This window comes from Syngnathoides biaculeatus, chromosome 7 (genome assembly GCF_019802595.1).
Source record: "Syngnathoides biaculeatus isolate LvHL_M chromosome 7, ASM1980259v1, whole genome shotgun sequence".
Lineage (NCBI taxonomy): Eukaryota > Metazoa > Chordata > Actinopteri > Syngnathiformes > Syngnathidae > Syngnathoides > Syngnathoides biaculeatus.
In genome coordinates, this window is record NC_084646.1 from 15,681,548 (window position 1) to 15,701,358 (window position 19,811).

The 19,811-nt window shown below is 41.9% G+C and overlaps 1 protein-coding gene across 2 annotated transcripts in view; it reads left to right on the plus strand.

The window, feature by feature from the left end:
- The first annotated feature begins 8,401 nt into the window (after nt 1-8,401).
- Nucleotides 8,402-19,811, plus strand: part of hmcn1 (hemicentin 1) — a 78,582-nt gene continuing 67,172 nt past the window's right edge. Inside the window, exon 1 of one of the 2 annotated variants that reach the window (XM_061824970.1) lies at nt 8,402-8,722. In XM_061824970.1, the coding sequence (XP_061680954.1) occupies nt 8,488-8,722 (235 nt within the window). In that variant the 5' untranslated portion in view covers nt 8,402-8,487. The remainder of the gene's footprint in view (nt 8,723-19,811) is intronic. The other variant, XM_061824971.1, reaches the window with a different exon arrangement.

The following is a 19,811-nucleotide window of genomic DNA, read 5'->3' on the forward strand; positions in this document are numbered from 1 at the left end:
TCCGGGGACGAAATGACCAGATAAAGGCTCATGTTCTCCCATGCGGGTAAGTCAGAAAAGGGGTTCCCCCACACTCTCAAATCAAACATTAATGCCACCCTAAAATATATGCGTTCGCTCTCAAATCTGGCCCTGCACACATGTCCGCATTATCACATGTGCGCTAACAATTTTGGTTTTACACATTCTCACAACAGAGCCAGACACAAATTTAAAATATCTGGAAATATTGGCTTCCTGTACACGTGTTTTTCTCAGTGACCTGTGCGACAGGAATGCAGTGTTGATATTTTCAGCAGAATCATTGTTTTAGGTAAAAACAACTTCAGCACGTGTTTCTTTAGCTTTCTTAAATGGTGTCCTCGTGCTGTTTTCATGATAAAGGGGGGGGGGGGGGGGGGGGAGACAAGCACTGCTCTTTGGAAGTCAGATGACAGGTTGCATGTTTCCACACTTAAGTGGTACATTTTTCTCAGAACATTTTTTTCCCCCATTAGAACCTGCTAGATGTATAGTAAACATGGTATACAGAACTTTAGTGCTCTGACTGGGGTTACACATGGTACATTAGCTGCTTCTTTATAAAAAATGACCACTCCCTCTTAGTTGTTGGTTAATATATTTTAATTCACAATAATTATATAATGTTTGTTTAAATAACTCCATATTTAAGAAGAACAGCCCTCAACTTCTTCCAGGCTAAGATGTATACATAGAACATAAAATGAATGAATTAATGCTTAAACACATGAGCGTTGGGTGAATTTGACAGGTTTTTGATAATGAGGGCAAAGTTCCAGGAAGCTCAGTGTGTTGAACAGGATTGTACATCTGCTGGCGTGTGGGTTAACTTGAAAAGGAGAAAAGCCAAGCTTGGAGAAGCTATGTTTGTTGTGTAATGCACTCATCTGTGCATGTCCACCCACTCTCCTCCTCCCTGTTCTCCATTGCGTGGTCCTCCTCAACTCAAATCCCCTTTCAGTATCCATCATCCCAACATCTGTTGCACGATCCCTGAATAATCTCACTATTTATCGCACATTACCTTTTTTTTTTTTTTTTTTTTTGCCATTACTGGTGAGTCTTTGGATGACACTGAATCCAATGATGTCCTCTCCTGTGATTTGTACAGAAAATCTAATAAATGCGTCCGAAAGCACGAACACTAGATGGTATGATAGAGGGAATGACATTAGCTAACATACCATAAATATAATCAAAGCAAAGGACTGGTCATGCCATCAAGTCTTGTTCGTGTTGGAGAGGGAATGTAACTATACTATAGCACAGACTCCCAAATAACGCTAACACTCAGAGGACTGAGACCAATATTCTCCAGTGTCAGTCAAAATCTAACATTATGATCTATTTTTATACTGCTCAAGGATTGGATTACATTAGATGCGGCAAGCGACTCCTAGCTGGTAGTTTTTATTTCCATTTGTCAAGAAAGCATTTTTCAATATATATTCGAAAATGGAAATGGTCTAACTTTCTTGAAAATGATTTATATTCACCTATTTCATAGGAAGACACCCTCGTTTGTGCCTTTGGTAAACGTGTTGATTGTTTCATTTTGTTGTTTAACAGATGTGTTGTGTTGTAAATCATGTATAAGTTGGGATATTCTTATACCATCAGCCACGGTTGGTACTGGGGTTCACATCCTTGTCACATTTGACCTGTCATCTGGAATTTACCTGACAAGAATCAAACATGTGTAACAACCAACCAACCAAACAACCAACCAACCAAACAAATAAACAAACAAACAAACAAACAAATAAATAAATAAATAGATAGATAAATCATCTCACTTGATTATGCAGTTGCTTTCAGTTTTACTTGCATATGGCAAAGAGCAGTTGTTTGGCTCGATTGTAAGCTCCACCTGTAAACCACCAGATGCATATTTAAATAATTATAAACAGCTTAATCATCCTGTTCCATCTGGTCGAGGTTGTGGATGTGCTCTGGTTTCGTCACCTTGAGACATTTCAGTCAGTTGACACACCCGCAGGACACACACATCGGGTGACTGTCCTAGCAACACACCATGTTCCGGGTAGGTAACAATCAAAACATGACTCAGCACTTAACTGAGCGAACGGCACCAAGACCAGCTTTGAGGAAGATGCACGACAACAAAAAAAGCACCATGATGGCAAATGTCACGATGGCTGAGGAGAACGTTGAAGCTGTTTGACTCTTCTCCAATGCATCTGACAGTTTCAAACGACGGGACACTCTTCCTTTTCATTGATCATTTGCTGATGTTGAAAATTTGCCACTGAAACCTTTCAACCCTGTTTTTATATTTCTGGTGTCCGGTGGACTGTGCGAGACTGGCGCAGCACAAGGGGACCAATTGTGTTTGATTGTGCGCCGGTATTCGGAATGGTCACCCTCGCTAACTGTGTAAAGAGTTCGTTATTGACAGTAGTGAGAGAAGCGGAGTGGCGGGACAGGGTCAAAAGGAAGAATGGCAAGGGCTCACAAAGGATCTGCTGGCGTCTATGTGCTAATGAGCTCGATTGGACATGAGTTGTGTTCACAACAAAGGATGGACTTTGCAGTGACGGGGGGAATTAAATCCAGGGATTAGTAATGTTGGACACCAGTGCTCCAGCCCCCAAGGCTGGCATTCTGGTTGGCTGACTGGACGGCTAGACCTCATGTCATGTGGCTGTTTTTGTCTCACATATGACCTGTTTGCTACACAATGTGGCGGACATTAGGACACAAAGAGGCAAAGCATGATAAATCTAAAAAAAAATAATAATAATAATTTATTTTCAAAAACAAAAAAACAGACAAACTAGGCCCACAGAAAACTAAATACTGTACGAACATAAGTCTGAAAAACAAGGTTGAAAAAACAAGGAAACAAACACTAGGCGTAAAACAAAACATGACAACAGATTACCAACAAGAATCTGACAAGGACAGAAAGAAAGCCAGGAACTAAATTCAAAGTAACTGATGAGACAAGAGGAACAAGATATGCCCTGATTGATTGACATGAGGTAGGTCTGAGGAGGACAGGTGGAGACAAAATCTAACAAGCAGAACCAGACATCAACATTGTCATGGGACACTGGGGAAAACAAGACATGCATTTAAACAAACTAAAGATAATCTAAACAAAAACACAGATGATGACAAGAGGTTTACATATATTTCATTATTATCGGGCACCAATGCCTTTAAACCAGGGGTGTCAAACTTGTTTCTATCACAGGCCACATTGTAGTTATGGTTTCTGTGAGAGGGCCATTATGACTGAAGCCATGAAAATCTTTAACTGACCCATCATATTTACACATTAAAATTTATCAACTAATTTTTTTAAATCAGAAATCAAGGGTAGTGTGTTTTTCAACTATTGTTGATGTTTGGTAGCACAAAAATGCTTCTATCTCAATGTCATCAATTATATGATTTGACACATGATTTGCCTTCGCGGGCCACAAAAAAATCATGTGGCGGGCCGCATCTGGCCCCTGGGCCTTGAGTTTGACACTATTATTTGGATTTAACAATTTAAAGATATTTTACCTTTCACTGGCTTTGGATCCATTCTTCTTGACAAAACAGGTGCAAATTTGTAGGCCGTCTTGCTCATAAATACCTTTACAATTCTGGCCATAAATTTTCAAGAGGACTGAGACCAAGGTTCCATCATGGCTACCCCATTTTGTAGGAGTTGGCAGAATGCTTCAGGTTGTTGTCCACGAGGAAGACGCATTTGCTTTAACTTCCTGGTTGAACTGTTAACGATGCGCATTATGCTAAACAGTTCGTAGTTTCACCAGACCACAGGACGTGTCTCCAAAAATTGAGGCCTTTTTGTGTGTGTGCATTTGAATACTATAATCATCTGAGTTTTTCCAAATCACTTACTGCATGCAGACATCTGACTTTGAAATTTGCCCCCCAAAATACATTTTTATACTGCTAGTGTCTATAGGGTCGTAGGTGAGCTGGGGTCAACTCTGTTGGACTGATCGCCAATCAGTCGCTGGACACATACGTATACACAAACATGGTCCGCAGACTCCATCAAAACATGCTTTGATTAGTTTGAACTTAGAGTCCTGACCTCAAGCCCATCAAATATCTTTTTGGAGGAACTAGGACAGTGACCGCTGACCTTACAAATGTTCTCCAGGAACACTTCAAACAAGTAGAGAAAGATGGTTTCCTGCATCAAGCCCACATTTTCACTTCTCATAAGAGTACTGGCCAGGCATCTCAATATTTTTGTACAGGATAATGAAACACTCTTCTGAGTATCCCTTAAAGGTGCTCCATAAAATAAATGTATTTTGATAACATTTACTTTTCTTCATAAATCTAAAATAATGACTTTTAATATTTTATTTTAAAGTAAAACATAGGCCTTATGCACAGCAGATGTGATTATTGTACAGTTGTGAGCGTGTCATTAAAGAGACTTGTGTGGTTCTGTTTAGAGTGCACCTCACTTTTCTTCTGGGTCTGTCCTCAGCAAGATACATTCACAGTATTTCATCAACCCACTCAGCTTTGAAATTTGTCGCATTTTGTTAGACGCTTTGGTTATGATGCTTCGTGGCCGTGTTAGTGATGGCTTGCATAAGCTGGTTCGGAACAGGGTGTACCCCTGGCTCTTGAGAAAGTGATGACTTATTTATGTTAAGAAACATGTTACGCAATCACATCCTGGAAACTTGGTGTGACACTGCATTTACACTGCGCTTTTTGCATCCTTATTTGTTTACCATGCAAAACTCTGGAAAGCAGATCCCCCCCGGTGTGCAGTTTGGTTAGTGATTTTTGGACCTCCCCATTTGAATGTTTCCGTGTACCTTACCCCATCATCATCTACAATATTATGGTACCTCTGCTGGTGCTGGTGCTGCTGCTGCTGCTGCTGCTTCCTCCCACCTATTCACCATATGTCTATTCTTGCAATGAATAAATAAATAAACATTTGTATCGTAAGTGCGTGCAAATGGGTAGCAAATGGTGAAAGTGTGTTTCTGCAGTAGTATCACTTAAAGCCCTCTGACAGTATGCATCGCTCCATCTTTAGTGGTACCCGGTAGGTTTTTAATCTGGGGCCGTAGAACAGAACAACAGATTATAGCTACATTATGTAGTCTAATTTGTGCAATACAGTAAATTGAAGTATGCAGGCACTCCTTCGGTGTTCCCCTTGGGGGAGCCAAAGAGCTTCTGATCTGCGCAGAGGTGGGACGAGGGGAAAAATCGAATAAAAGCCATTCAATGCCCTGTGAAAAAAACAAATCATTATGTGCATTACGGAATGCACCCATAGATTTTTTGGGGGGATGGGGGGGGGTTTAATTAACTGGTCTAGTCAGCATGATGTTAGAAGAGCCAGATGTGTGTTTTCACTTCAGTCTTTGCTCGTGTTATGTTATGTTTGAAGGGCGTCTTCTTCAGCTACACAGCCATTTGAAAATATTTTGCCAGTTCCTCTTGACCAAGACATAACCACTGCGAGCACACAATAGTGTGATAAATATGACTAGCAGAAGATGTAATGTAATGTACAAAAAAAATTGAGTATGCTTGCAATCTGTCCCCTGAAAGTGTCCACAGCTGCACTGTTCCCCAAGTTCATTCTGGGTTTGACCTTTGACTGCTGCTCTGTGATGAAGCAAGAAGACACTGACACAAGAAGAAGACATTGGAATTTTGTTTTTAATGTGAGGCTTGCCATGCAGCTGTCGGCCTTCTTGCCTCCTTCTATTTCTTCCAGATTAGGGGGTTGCTTAAGCGCACTGCAGAACGAGCTGTTCGTGTGTATACATTATTGCATTCTAGATGTGTGAGACACACTACGTATGTTTTTCTACAGGATGCTCAGAGTATGCATTATTGCGGCTTCTTGTGGTGCAGCCACAGTACAAAGCAGAATAGAATACTGTAAAGGACACATGTGCAATCAACCCACTCGAATAGATGGAACATGCATGCTCTTCCTCAGTGCTCCGCTCGGAGGCGTCGGAGCACTTTGAAGATGCCCAAAGACTGCAGAAGTAATCGACAAAATTTGGTAATCTTGTACTGTACTTGTATACAGTATACAGTATAAAAAACACACGAAAAACAAACAAAGACAAACTCATTATTATGTATTTTCTACAGTCTCTTGCCTGCTCCTGTCTGATTTTAAAATATAGGATATATATTTCTATTAAACGCATATATTTGGGCGGCAGGGTGGTGCAGCTGGAAAGCGTTGGCCTCACAGTTCTGAGGTCCGGTTCGATCCCGGACCCCCGCTGTGTGGAGTTTGCATGTTCTCCCCGTGTCTGCATGGGTTTTCTCCGGACACTCTGGTTTCTTCCCACATCCCAAAAAAACATACAACATTAATTGGACACTCTAAATTGCCCCTAGGTGTGATTCTGAGTGTGACTGTTGTCTGTCTCCATGTGTCCTGCAATTGACTGGCAACCAGTTCAGTGTGTACCCCGGCTCCTGCCTGTTGACAGCTGGGATAGGCTCCAGCACTCCCCATGACCCTTGTGAGGATGGGCCGCAAAGAAAATGGATGGATGGATGGATGGAAGCACATATTTGCAAACAGTGTTTCATAAGGTCTCCTGTCATAAATTGGCATTAAACTGGATTGAGTAGTTTTAATTAGACTAGAAATACAACAGTTTGAGTTTTTGCAGGTCATGCCAATTTTTCTGTTTCATACTTGGAAAAAAAAACAAATACACCATATATGAACTATCTTGTAAGACTTAAGATACTTTTTGTCTTTCTTTTTCAGGCAAATAGGTCCAGTAAACATGAGTTGTATCCCTTTTTAAGTTGCCCCTGTAGTTCTTTTTATTCTGATGGATTTTTGGTGAAAATTCAATCAGACAGAACAATGTTTTTTGAGGGGAGCAACTGAAAAAAACAAAAGGTAGAGGCAGTGAAAAAATAGCAAATATTACAGGAACAGAAGACAACAAAGGACACAACATACTGTAGCTGGAAAAAAGATGAGGAAAGTTAATCATTATTATAAGATTACACATTAGATTAAAGTTTTGTATGGGTCAAGTAGGACAGGACTGGACAGGACAAGGACACGAGGGGCAGCATGCAGGATAGAGGCATTTGATGCGTCTATATACATTCTCAAAATCTAGAGAAACAGAGTGCAAGTGAGGGGAGAATCAAGACAGAAACACCAGGAACAAAGGTGTGTTGGACAACTAATCTACAATAAAGTCCTTCTTGACAGAAATCTCACGTGGCCAAACGTGGTTGAGCAAAAACTATAAAGAAGAAGCCCTTCTAGATATGTTGACAAAACTGCTGATGTTTCCTAACTCCCAAGTGCTCCTGAAGGCACGGGAGGCCGAGTGTTGTAGAGTGGCGGTGTCGTCAATAAAGACTTTCTTTTGAAAAAAAAAAAAACCCTGAAAAACCCTGCACTATTTTTCTTTTCTCTTCAATCAATCCGTTAATAAATCAGAAAGTTTTGATGAAGCAGTGTTTCAAAATATTCTTGCTTTATAGATTGGTTTTGTTGAAGAATTTCAACATGGCCCTTACATCCATCAAATTTTGTGCATGCAGCTCTCAGAGGAAAAAAAAGTTTAGACACCCCTGTGCTGGATTGAATCATAGGCAAAATGCTTTTATTCAAAATTTTATCTTCTACTGGATCACATGATTTATCAACTTTTGGTGGGAGATGGTGGATGACTGGTTAGCAAATCCGCCTCATAACAAAAATGGAAACATAAACATGAAAATTAGTGGAACAACATTATCGTCATTCAAAACCGTTTGCAGCCTGTGTGCGACCAGTAGATGACGCCAGATTTGACTTTGAAAAAAAATCATTGCTCTGATTCATGAGAACTTTTGCACAACTCCTGGAGCACAATATTGTAAACCTTTTGCTATTTCAAAATGTCCCATTTATGTCCATTTACTGCGACGCACAGTTTACATGCATATGCATATCCTGGTCTTCATATCGGAATTCTGATTACATTGTTTTGCGATCGCATCCAGAATGTGAGTCTTACATACTTACTTATATTGTAAGACAAAATGACACGTGACGCGTGCTTTGCTTAGCGTGGAGAGGATGCGCAGCCCCGCCACCGTGACCCCCCCACCTCCACCCCCAAAAGTGCTCGTCCAATCATAGCGCTGCTACTCTAGCGGTCTTGGAGGCTTTGTGCTCAGCTGAGTGGTGGTCTTCGTCAGAGCGGGAGTCCAGCAAGGACCAACTGACTCTGTCCACTTGGCGACTCGAGGCGAGGAAGAGCAAGAAGGCAGGCAGGCCACAGATGCTGCATCCAAGCGCAAAACTTTGATTTGGCTTTTCTTTAAAAAAAAAAAAAAACTTAATGCCTGCGCTCATTTATCAAAACTGACACTTGGGCTTTATACTTTTTTTTTTTATTATTACTTTTTTTTTTTTTTTTTTAACAATTGCATCTTTTGTGATCTGAAATGGGCACCCGACTCGGGTGGTTCCTCTTCGGCCTTTCAATGGCGCTCTCCTTCGGCCAGGACGCGGACATCCCGGAGGGCGCATCCACCCTCGCGTTCGTCTTTGACGTGACCGGCTCCATGTACGACGACCTGGTCCAAGTCATCGAGGGGGCGTCCAAGATCCTGGAGACATCACTGAGCAGACCCAATCGAGCGCTCTACAACTTCGCTCTGGTCCCCTTCCATGACCCAGGTCCAAATTTCCTTTTCATTCACGCTTGTTGCACTGAACAAGGACTTCGCTGCTTTATTATTTGGAGAAAGAGAAAAGTGAGAAATCTCAGTTTGCTCACAATCCGCCCAGTGTCGCTCACACCTCCAGATGAGCTTTGGGGTCTGCGCACAGATGTTCATTCAGCCTGGGGTGTGGGGTGGGGGTGGGGGGGGGGTCACCATAATTAGCTTCAGGTTACTTGGTGTGCTTTAGCGTCGCAATGTTATGTAGCTTGATGGTTAGCTTTCTTTCTGAGGACCTCGTGATTCCTATATAAACTCCGCTGAACTCATGCGACGTGCTTTAAGATGCGTTTGTTTTTACTAGTTGAACAACTTTGGTATGCTAATAGAACAAGTGAATATAACGAGCAGGTATCCCATGATTCGCTTGCGTAAAAGCAGTACCCATAAGTCTACCACTGCATTGCTAAGCAATTATTCAACAGAAATGTAGTTGAGCCAGTTTTTATTATTAGTATATACATATATTTTTAAAGTACCACTGACATGGAATGCACGATTTTTAGTATGTTATTAATGAAAAAAAAAAAAGGCAGCCGGAATGGACCCATCTGTTTTTTCACCACAAAACATGATTTTGACGTATATGTATATTTTTGTAACTCCCACCACGAAAAACCTCTCGAGGGATTTGTTTTCGAGAAGAAGCAGGAAGTGACGTAGAGGGCAGTAGCGCACTCAAGCGGTCTCGTCTGTTTATATTAGTTTTACCTGCTGGAAGGTAGCTCGTTGTTCCTTCGGGTTACCCAAAATGGCGGTTCGTTGTATTGCTGGACATTGCTTAAAAACTCGGGTTTGGATTTATGCTGCATAAGTTTGCAAGACACTCGGTTCGTCGTGAAAAATGGATTGCATGGGTGCAAAGGACAAGAGCTTCGTGGGTTCTAAATGACAGGTAGGCCTGTATACAGCTACTAAAAAAATAGTTTTGGGGGGGGGACGTAATCCTCTCAGAATGTAACAAAAGATCCGCGCACCTAAGTCATGTGTCGATGTACCCGTTGGCACCGAGCACGACTTCGGACGACCTTCCGCCGAAGCCGTGCCTCATCCGCCGTGATCACAGCTTCGGCTGGGTAGCTCATTCCGGCAATGAGCTGCGGTGGCTCATCGTGGCGCCGAACCAGGCTGGGGTGGCTTGTCACGGCGCGGAGGTGGATCGGATGGGGAAGCGGTCTGGCCGCGGCGTCGTCGTCGCTCGCGGGCGGGGATGTCTTTATCACCGCTCTGTGGAGGTGGATCAAACGATGAGCCGGTCTGGCCGAGGCGTTGTCGTCGCTCGCGGGTGGGGTTGTTTTTATCACTGCTGTGCGGAGGTGGACCAGACCGGGCGGCGGTTTGGCTGTAGCGCTGTCGTCGCTCGTGGGCAGCGTTTTTATCATCGCCACGTGGAGGTGGATCAGGTGGGGAGGTGGTTTGATCCGCATATCATCTGAATATGGCTCGAAACAAAAGGCTAATATTGCCCCGGTCACTTCACTCTTGAGAGATGTTCTCTTCTTCGAAAAGAGCTTCCGTGTCTGAAAGGGGCGTGTCCCATAGTAAGCGGCACAGTCTGTTTTCAATGGCGAATGTCCTAGTGTGACGTCAGGGACAGAAGATGCAGCCAATATGGCGACCACTTGGATGTCGAATGAGACATCCGCAACTTTGCGCATGGATGACGCGATCTCCGCTCATATTTATTTTTTCGTATAGACATTGAAGTGAATAATGTTATATGTATTTTTCATTACAATATCTATTTAAGAATGTTTATAGGAATGACACTTCACCTTTAAATTAAGAGCCCCACATCCATTGTCTGTGATTTCGTCTGATGTTTTCTCCATCTTTATAAGTTGAAGTTTTCCCTGATGTGAAAAATGCTCCTTTAACAAAAAGTTGATGGAAAAGATAAACATGTGACTACATTTCGTACATCAACACTGGGGATGATTATTGAGTATTTATAAACTTGTTGTGCAATATTAATTGCAGAGCTTTCATGCGCCCTTAAAGGGAACATATATATTTGACACAATTTGAAAGAGTTCCCAGGTGCCTTAATAAAATGTCTCTGAGATGCTTTTGTCAAAATACCCCAGATATTAGGAAATATAATTACTTGAGGGCGGCACGGTGGCTGAGCTGGAAAGGCTTGGCCTCACAGTTCTGAGGTCCCGAGTTCAATCCCGGACCCGCCTGTGTGGAATTTGCACATTCTCCCTGTGCTTGCGTGGGTTTTCTCCGGGCACTCCCGTTTCCTCCCACATCCCAAAAATATGCAACATTAATTGGACACTCAAAATTGCCACCAGGTGTGATTGTGAGTGCGGCTGTTTGTCTCGATGTGCCCTGCGATTGGCTGGCAATCTGTTCAGGGTGTCCACTGCCTCCTGTCCGTTGACAGCTGGGATAGGCTCCATAACCCTTGTGAGGATAACCAACAAAGAAAATGGATGGATAATTACTTGACACCTCCTAGGTTCTGTCTTGTTGAAATTAATGAGCGGCAGCGCTCATTCCACCCCAGATTCTGCAGAGATCAGCCTGGCTACACATGCACTCTGGAATTGAAAAAATTCTCCCCGCATGTAAAACACAGCACGACTTCTCTTTTTACGTGTGGATTCAGCACTTTGTCAATTACTTTGTACGGACTTTTGCGTGTAACACAACAGACGCATCGGCAAACACAAATGTGTTCGCGCCCCCACCGCATCGACAACTTTACCAAGCCATCAATTCAGTTTTGCCTCTGAAAAGTTAACGCAATTAGCCAATGCTCGATGGGTCACCCAACATAACTGAGTGCAAATATGCACACCTTTTGCCTTTGATGTAGTGATTCAGACAGTGTAACTTGGCTGTTGCTTGAAGGTGGCTCTGGATCTTCAGTCAACCTAGCTTCAAATGATGTGTGCTTTCACTTAAATTAGCCCCGCTGTTGTATAACATTGTTTCCTCATCATCAACATCCTTTTTTGGCCATGTTGTTTCATTGACAAAAGTCTTTCGTCCAAAAACCGAAAATCCACTTTTGGGCCATTTCTGGCTGAAAATCTTCAGTGACTGCATTTTACTTCACTTTGATTCCAGAGAGAACAAACAACCAAGTTCTTAACATTAATTTAATTGATTAAACCTAACCCTAACCCTAACTCTTCTCCAAATTTTAATGGCATCTTATCTGTAATAAAAAATATTGTATTTAAGACCTTAGTGTACTCTTAATGCTTTTAACAGAGACAAATGGATCCAAAGAGAGCTGAGAAATGCTAGTAGAGTTCAGAGAATGGAGGGATTCCTATTCCAGATGTTTGTTTTCCTCAGCTAAATTTCGGCATGTCACAGATTCTTTTTAAGCTCAATTTTGCAATCATTTATTTAAGCAGGCAGCTGCGTTGCCTAGAATAACAATTATCTTCAGGGAGAAACTATTCACAGTGTACACAAATGATGAACTAATTATTTCATGCCTCTGGGAAAAGGCAAAAAAAAAAAAACCCTCTGATTAGCAGGGAAAAAAGGAGGCATTGGTGGTGTAATAAGGCATAATTGTAAGCAACTGTTACCCACAGTCTAATGGCATAACTGCTCTATTGTATAGTTTTTGTGTTTGTCCACAATGTGACATTTCTTTCTTTCTCAAAGCTTTTACGAGGATATGCAAATATGTTCTCCAAAGGCTTCAGGGAACGGGAGGATGAACAGCACAGCACACCGCAAGCCAAAGTAGCAAAATATTTCCCCAAATGTTCTCCCCCAGTGCCTCTGCTGTCCATCTTGGATCATATATATTTTAATTTTACTTTCCCAAATATGCCGTTCCTCTGCTGACCCACTATGATAAAACACCCCCCACCCCCAGTTTGATTTGGCTCGCTTTCAATCAGATGGCAGAACTGTGACACAGTAAACATCCAAGTGTGTTTATATTTCTCCCACCCTGTGTTTTATGCTTGAGTGTGTGTTTGTATCAAGCGGGTGTCAAGAGGTTGCCTGGATCTTTGGTTCCGTCAGGAAACCCCCACAATCCCCAGACCTTCCCATCCTGGAGAGAGAGAAAGCAGAATGATACTTCATAGGTTATTTTTATGATGTGCAGTCTTGTTTATTTAGGACCCCACTCTCTTATGAATCTGTTGAAGGATACTTTTAGTTTTCAATTCTTCTTTACTTTCAAAATGTAGAGTTCAGATTCCTTAATGTTCACATTTCCTCCACTTCTTTGTTTGGATCAATCTCAAATGCCTCCATTTGTTTCTTCTGCCGTTTCCGAGTCAGAAAATGTTAACAACTTGTTGCCAAGTCGTTGATGTAATTTCTGAATTTTTCATTTTTTTTTCAAATAATTGTATTTACTTTGGGTGAAGTTTTTGTGAGAGTTCAGGCTGGCTTTTGGGAAACGTTTCTATTTCTTATTGAGGAAATTGTCTTTAATTCCTCACCATAGCCAACATCCTGGAACAAGCTGTGTTCGACCTCTCTTGGACTACACTTTGAAATCGAGGCGGAGGGCTGATGTCATGTTACTGTTTGTTTAATCGGTGTGTTCTGGAGATTTGTTCTGCTCATTTGATGGCCTGACTTGACTGGCTCAGCCAGCTCTTGAAGCATGGAGCAAATAAGGGATGGCATAGCTGATTAAAGGCACTCATCCCAGAGCTTCCTTTGTTGGCGTTGATTGTCCACCATCCCCTCTTACCTTTGTGTTCTTTTCAGAGCGGCTGTTTGTGTCTGAAGTGCCGCACCTACGTAAAAATTACAAGGAGCCTGCTTTTGGCTGGACACAGTCATTAATGATGCCGTTAGACAGGAATGTCAAAAGATAAATGAGGCGCTTTGGGAGAACAGAGTAGTTTGGCCAACTGCAACCTGTGTGTCCCAACATAGTACAATATATTTGAATGAGCTTACATTTTAAGTACAGGAGCCGCCTCACCCAAAGTGCCTTCAAGCACTCTTAAGACAATAGCTTTCTACTTCATTTAGCTTTGTAATTAGTGCTCAAAGGTTATCCCGAGGCCTACGGGAATGTGTGTTCATCCTGCTTCATTTTATTGAGTTACATATGGGGAAAATGTGTTAGCATGTCCTAGAGGTCACCAGCCTGATGTGACTTGCCTGGACACTCCTCCTTCCAAAAGTTGAAACAATGCCGTATATGCGCATTGGGCAAAACAGGCCGAAGCACTTCGTCCCAGCTGAATGGCGAAGGGGACATGACACACACACGTAATAACTTTAAACTTCTACTATGTCTTTTGTTTAACACAAGATGTCACCACAGAGCTACCAAATATGCTTTGTTCTTGTTTACATACATGTCATATCATGTTGGTATGATTAAAGGATATACATGTAATTTCACTTTTCTCTGAAGACACCAGCCAAAGTTTGGCTTCAAACTATCACGTCATCAAGTCGCGGTGCTGGTCGTCAAGAAATTATGGTCATGCAAGTGAGTTCTTGTTAGGATATGGTTACATCTCGAGCGAAATGCTTGTATCGTGTTTTTTGAAAATTAAAAGAAAAAGCAAAGCGCACATGTAGTGTTAACTTTGATTCTTGCTTCGGTGAGCTCCTGCAAGATTTGCTGAGGGGTACTTTACATACTGTTTGAGGTGCAATAAGTTGGCATCTGACGTGACGTCATGCGTGATAGTGATTGGAATTGAGAATTTTTTTTTCGTGATTTGAGAAGGAATTTTAGGAGTCGGAATTTTCAAATTGCACTGCATTCAAATCCTTTTTAATGTGGTTTGTCGCTGCAAATGTCCCGTTAAGAATTCCAGAAGATGGCTTTGAGAAAAAGAATGTGTTAGGAGATGTTATGAGGCCATTGGACAATCAGTGGAAGCAATAATGTTTTAACTATAACACGTAACGAGTCAGTGAGTCCCTGATGGTGTAGTGGTACACGCGCCTGACTTTGGTGCTGGCAGTGTGGGATCGATTCCCGATCAGTGATGGTATTGATACTTGCCCTGTGACTGACTGGCAACCATTTCAGGGTGTACCTTACCTTCTGCCCGTTGATAGCAGGGTTGGCTCTAGCACTCCCATGACCCTTGTGAGGATAAGCGACTAAGAAAATGGATGGATGGATGGACCTAACCAGTCACTTGCATTTGAAAAATGTACAGGTTTGATTAGTCATGCGTGCAGATATAAAGTTGCCAGTGTGTTTTCTGTTTGTAATTATGAGTATGAGTTAAGAGCGCGGGGGAGGTGTCAGGTAAACAAGGAAGTAGAAGTAGGTTGAGTAGCAGCTCGTTGTTAAAGACCGTGTGCTTCCGTGTTTAAAAAAAAAAAAAAAAAAGACGTCAGCCTGTGGTTCACTGCGCTGGATCAGTTTTTGTGTGCGACAAGTGCGCAATGGCCCAGTGGCACAGCTTAGAACGAACATTGGCCAAGACTACACAAAATAAGCAACATATTTCAATATCTATGTATTTCTACTTGTAACAAATTTTACACGCGTGATTTTTCGTGCTCGACTGCGCAGATTTGCGAGTGCGATGGCGCTCCAATCCAAATGACTCCCTAGTCATGTTCACCTTTGAACTTGTTCTACCTGATGCAATATCCACTTTACATCTGCCCTCCAAGTGTAGTTGTAGTCCTCTCATTTGGTTCCATCTTTGTTTACAACATGTCCAACTGTGTAGTGCTGACACATGTCCGATAGACAATAATGCATTTATGCTTTCTGAAACGTGTGTCAGGACACTCCACGTGCTGAAGGAGTTCCGGGCTACAAGGGTCAAGGTCAGGCTGCCTGCGCCCCACGGTACATGCATCAGTGATGTGTGGGGGAGAAGTCACGTATCATGACATCCCCTCTCCATGGCTGAGTGGTAGAGACCACCTTATGTGAGTGGGTAACAGACACCATGCTTTGCTCATGTGCAAGTTTTGTTAGGCTACTGTTTTATCAATCTTTCTCTTCTTTTTTAACACCACACCTGGGCAAAACTTAAAATTGCTTTGGTAAGCTCTGGAACACAAGCTGGAAATCTCCTAATAAGCATCTGTGGGTGGTCTTCTGTGCTAATCTGCTGCATTTTAGGTTTCTTTGTCAGTTTGAGAATGCATAATTATGCTGTGCTTTATAAAACAAACACGACACTTTGTGCAGTAAAACACTCAGTCACTGTTGAATGCAGTCGTCATAAAGTGCTCGGTCATGAGATTTTGCACATTTGTGGTTGCATGTTGCCACTTAGTGTGTTTCAAACCTTTAAACTTGTTCTACCTAACTCTTAGCTTGCCTCTACTTTTCTTAATGTAAGCATTGTGGGCAAAAAAAAAAAAAAACCACGCACAAATGATTCACGCAATAATGCCTCAGCACAGCACAGTAATAATTTTTCCGTGTGCGTTCTGACCAATGAGGGAGAAACCGTTTGAGATCTAATAACCAAACACCAGTTGAAGCCACTTTTTTTTATTTATTTTGAAACCTCAGGTCCAACGTGTCATCAATGTGACGCATAGAGCATCTCTTACCTCTTTGCTCTCGGACTACGCAGTGGTCAGGTTCTTTGTTATGCTTTTGTTTTCAACACGTAACACAATCACCATCACCTTTTGGTATATTTTCCTTTATTTTCCTGTGATAAACAGTTGGTTAGAAATGTTAATGAAGTTTGGCTGAGTACAGAACAACACTATCACAAAAGACTTGGGATTCATAAATATCCTCAGAATCTTTCCTAACTAAATGGAAAATTCTTCTTCTTTGGTTATATTTTTCAAGTGTGCAACAGTTGTGCATGGTTTAATAATACAATTAACAATACTTTTTGGGGGTACCCATGGGAGAAATCTTTATTTGCCTGTCTCCATTAAGTTTCATCTGGAATTCATCAGAACAGCATTGTTAATCCTTTTATGATGGGGAAAGGTCATTAAAGTATTGTCAGAATGATAATGTTGATTAAAATTGGAAGGGTTACTAATTATAGGCTATTTCACTTTTGTGCTTGCGTTTCAAGCAAAAAAAGTAAAACATGATAATACGCACCAGATGTGTGTTTACGTGGGGTGGATTACACCCAGATCATGGAGTTCAAGTGCATGGTTGAACGCTGTTAAGGTCAAGGGTCAACAGTGGAGACAGGGGTCAGACAGGGTCTAAATAGGTAGAACTCCATAACCTGTGTCGCCAACCTTTGAATTCCACGTGGGCACATATTGTATTATGCAGTATATCTAATCTTCGCGCACCTAAAATAAACTTATTCCAATTTATTTAGTACCATTCTATTCATTTGTCTTACTTCCCTGAATGAGAAATATGGTTTTATCTCATTTTCCCAAGTTCCTTCTAGGAAAGTGTTGATTATTGGTCGCTTTTAATGATTGAAATTTGAAGCCCTTTTGAATCATACATGGTGAATTCAAGTGTAACGTCTTAGTATGAATTGACTGATATAAAGCACTTTTTAAAACATTTTTTGAATAAGGAATATATTCTTGAGTGGAAACATGCAGCATTGCTTATGTGGAGCCACAATGGGTCTAATGTTGGTACATACCGTTGCCTCAAGCTGCAGATTTCAGTTACTTAAGAGAGAGAATATTATGTTCTTGTTCCCTTTGAATTGTGTTATTGTGTTTGTAGACAATACAAAGAGCACTTCAGGCTGTGCGACATCCTGGAACTTCCTCCAAACACATTTGGGGTGTTATCGTCAAACACATTGCAGTTTAGTTTTCTTGCATGGAGAGCGGTGTCAATTGATGCGATGAATGAATCCACCAATCTGTTTCCTGCACACGTCTCGTGAGGGACATACTAAGAGACATCCCTGTGTCGTGGCCAATGGTCACACCTGAGAGATTCATAAAGTTGGTGATGTCATTTTACAGTGCACCTACGTTAACTTTTTTTTAAAATCCGGATTTGGAACACACAGTGGCTGTGTTTTGTGGCACTGAGTTAGAATTCATTATCCAGTGCGAGAGCCACCCATGAGCAGCAGTCCTAAATGTACAAAAAATTCCCACAGTGTGTGCTTAATACGTCCCTTGGGGTCACTCACTCATCTGTGTTGTTTCTCCAACAGCATTATACCACTCAAATTCTTCTTTTTCTTTTCCTTTCGGCTTGTCCCAATCAGGGGTTGCCACAGTGTCATCTTTTCCCATCTAAGCCTGTTTTGTGCATCTTCATCTCTAACACCCACAGTCCTCATGTCCTCCCTCACAACATCCATCAACCTTCTCTTTGGTCTTCCTCTCGCTCTTTTTCCTGGCAGCTCCATCCTCAGTACCCTTCAACCAATATACTCATTCTCTCGCCTCTGGACATGTCCAAACCATCGGAGTCTGCTCTCTCTAACCTTGTCTCCAAAACATCCACATTGGCTGTCTCTCTAATGAGCTCATTTCTAATCCTATCCAACCTGCTCACTCTGAGTGAGAACCTCAACATCTTCATTTCTGCTACCTCAAGTTCTGCTTCCTGTTGTTTCTTCGGTGCCACCGTCTCTAATCCGTACATCACGGCCGACCTCGCCACTGTTTTATAGACTTTGCCCTTCATCCTAGCAGACTCTTCTGTGACATAGAACACCAGACACCTTCCGTCAACTGTTCCACCTCGCTTAAATCGCTCAAATGCCAGCTCATATTGGTTTCAGATCTGTCATCACTCTCAGTAACAAGCGCCTCATTCAGTTTGCTTTGTTTCTTGCATGTTATAGTCTTCATTTCTGGTGTCATACAATTTTGGGTGTGTACGTGTGATTTTCAACTCGAATGTTAGTGTGGGATGGAAGCCCGACATTCTGTGATACCGCCGCTGTATTGAATGGAGTGGTGCCACAATAAGCAGCCTCTGAACACGGTGGTCCTCCTCCATTTTGGGAAACTTTCCAATTCAGGCTCATGTTCATTTACATTAGATTGAAATAAAATCCTGTCATCTCGATCACTGCAGGCTAAAAGTCATTGAGCGTCAGGTATGGTTGTCTAACATGGTAGGCAGTGAGCAAATAGAGGCGATAGAATAGAGTGGAAGGATCCTAGCACTACTGTCCTAATGGAAAATACAAGATGGAAGCAGAGCCAAAGCAAGCTCGTGCTTAAAATGTTCAGCCCGTTTTCCACCAACATCGAGATTTCTTATTACGGCAATGCCTTGGCTCTTGAATTATGTCTGCTAAAAATATTACCCTATTTGTAGATAATTTAAGTTTGTTCCCAAAAGTATAGCAGGGAACACGTGCATGCTCACTAATGCATGTTGAACAGTTTGCAGTTCCACATGTGTTCTTATTTCACTGAGGCCAATGGAATGAATTACACCGAATGGCTGATGGTCATTGACAGCCACTCTTGTTCTGGCACATTTTACCCTGAATCAGCAGAATGACAGAGCGCTGTGTGTGTTTATAGCCTCTGTTGCTTTTTAAGTGCTGCAACTGCTACTTGTTGTGAACTGAACATGTGAGTGTGCGGACTCAAAATTGTATAAGACACTCACTGCATTTTCTCACACTGATACAGCAGCAACTCCTAAGTCGACTCCTATTGGAACTCGACCAAGGTTTTTATTAAAAAGTTAAATCTTAAAAACAAGCAATTGAGCAGGGGGACTGAAAGGATTTTGTTCAAACTCAGAGGTTGCAAAGTCTGTGTTTTTGTCAAGTCTTATGAAGGACGAGCAGTTAAGACAACATTGCATTTCCTTTTCAGTCGGCCTGGCCTGCTTTGCCATATACAGTAGACTACTTGGAGAAGCTGTCTTTTTGCAAATTAATCTTAGTACTTTCTAATTAGTGTTTGGGCCAAAATCAAGTGGTTGCCGTGCTCTACATGGCCCAGTAAAACAGGTGAACTGGTGCAGACATTTATCTCCGGTGATGTGTTGATTGGCAGAACTGAATAATTATATTTTTTGTAGATCCCAATTAGAGGGCATATTCTTCAAAAAGATGTATGGCTGGCCTGCTTTTCTCAACTGTGCTGCTGCCCAAAAAAAAAAAAAAAAAGATTTCCTGTCAAGACATCCATAACTGTGACTCCCTCAGTTTAGTGGCCTCCGAATT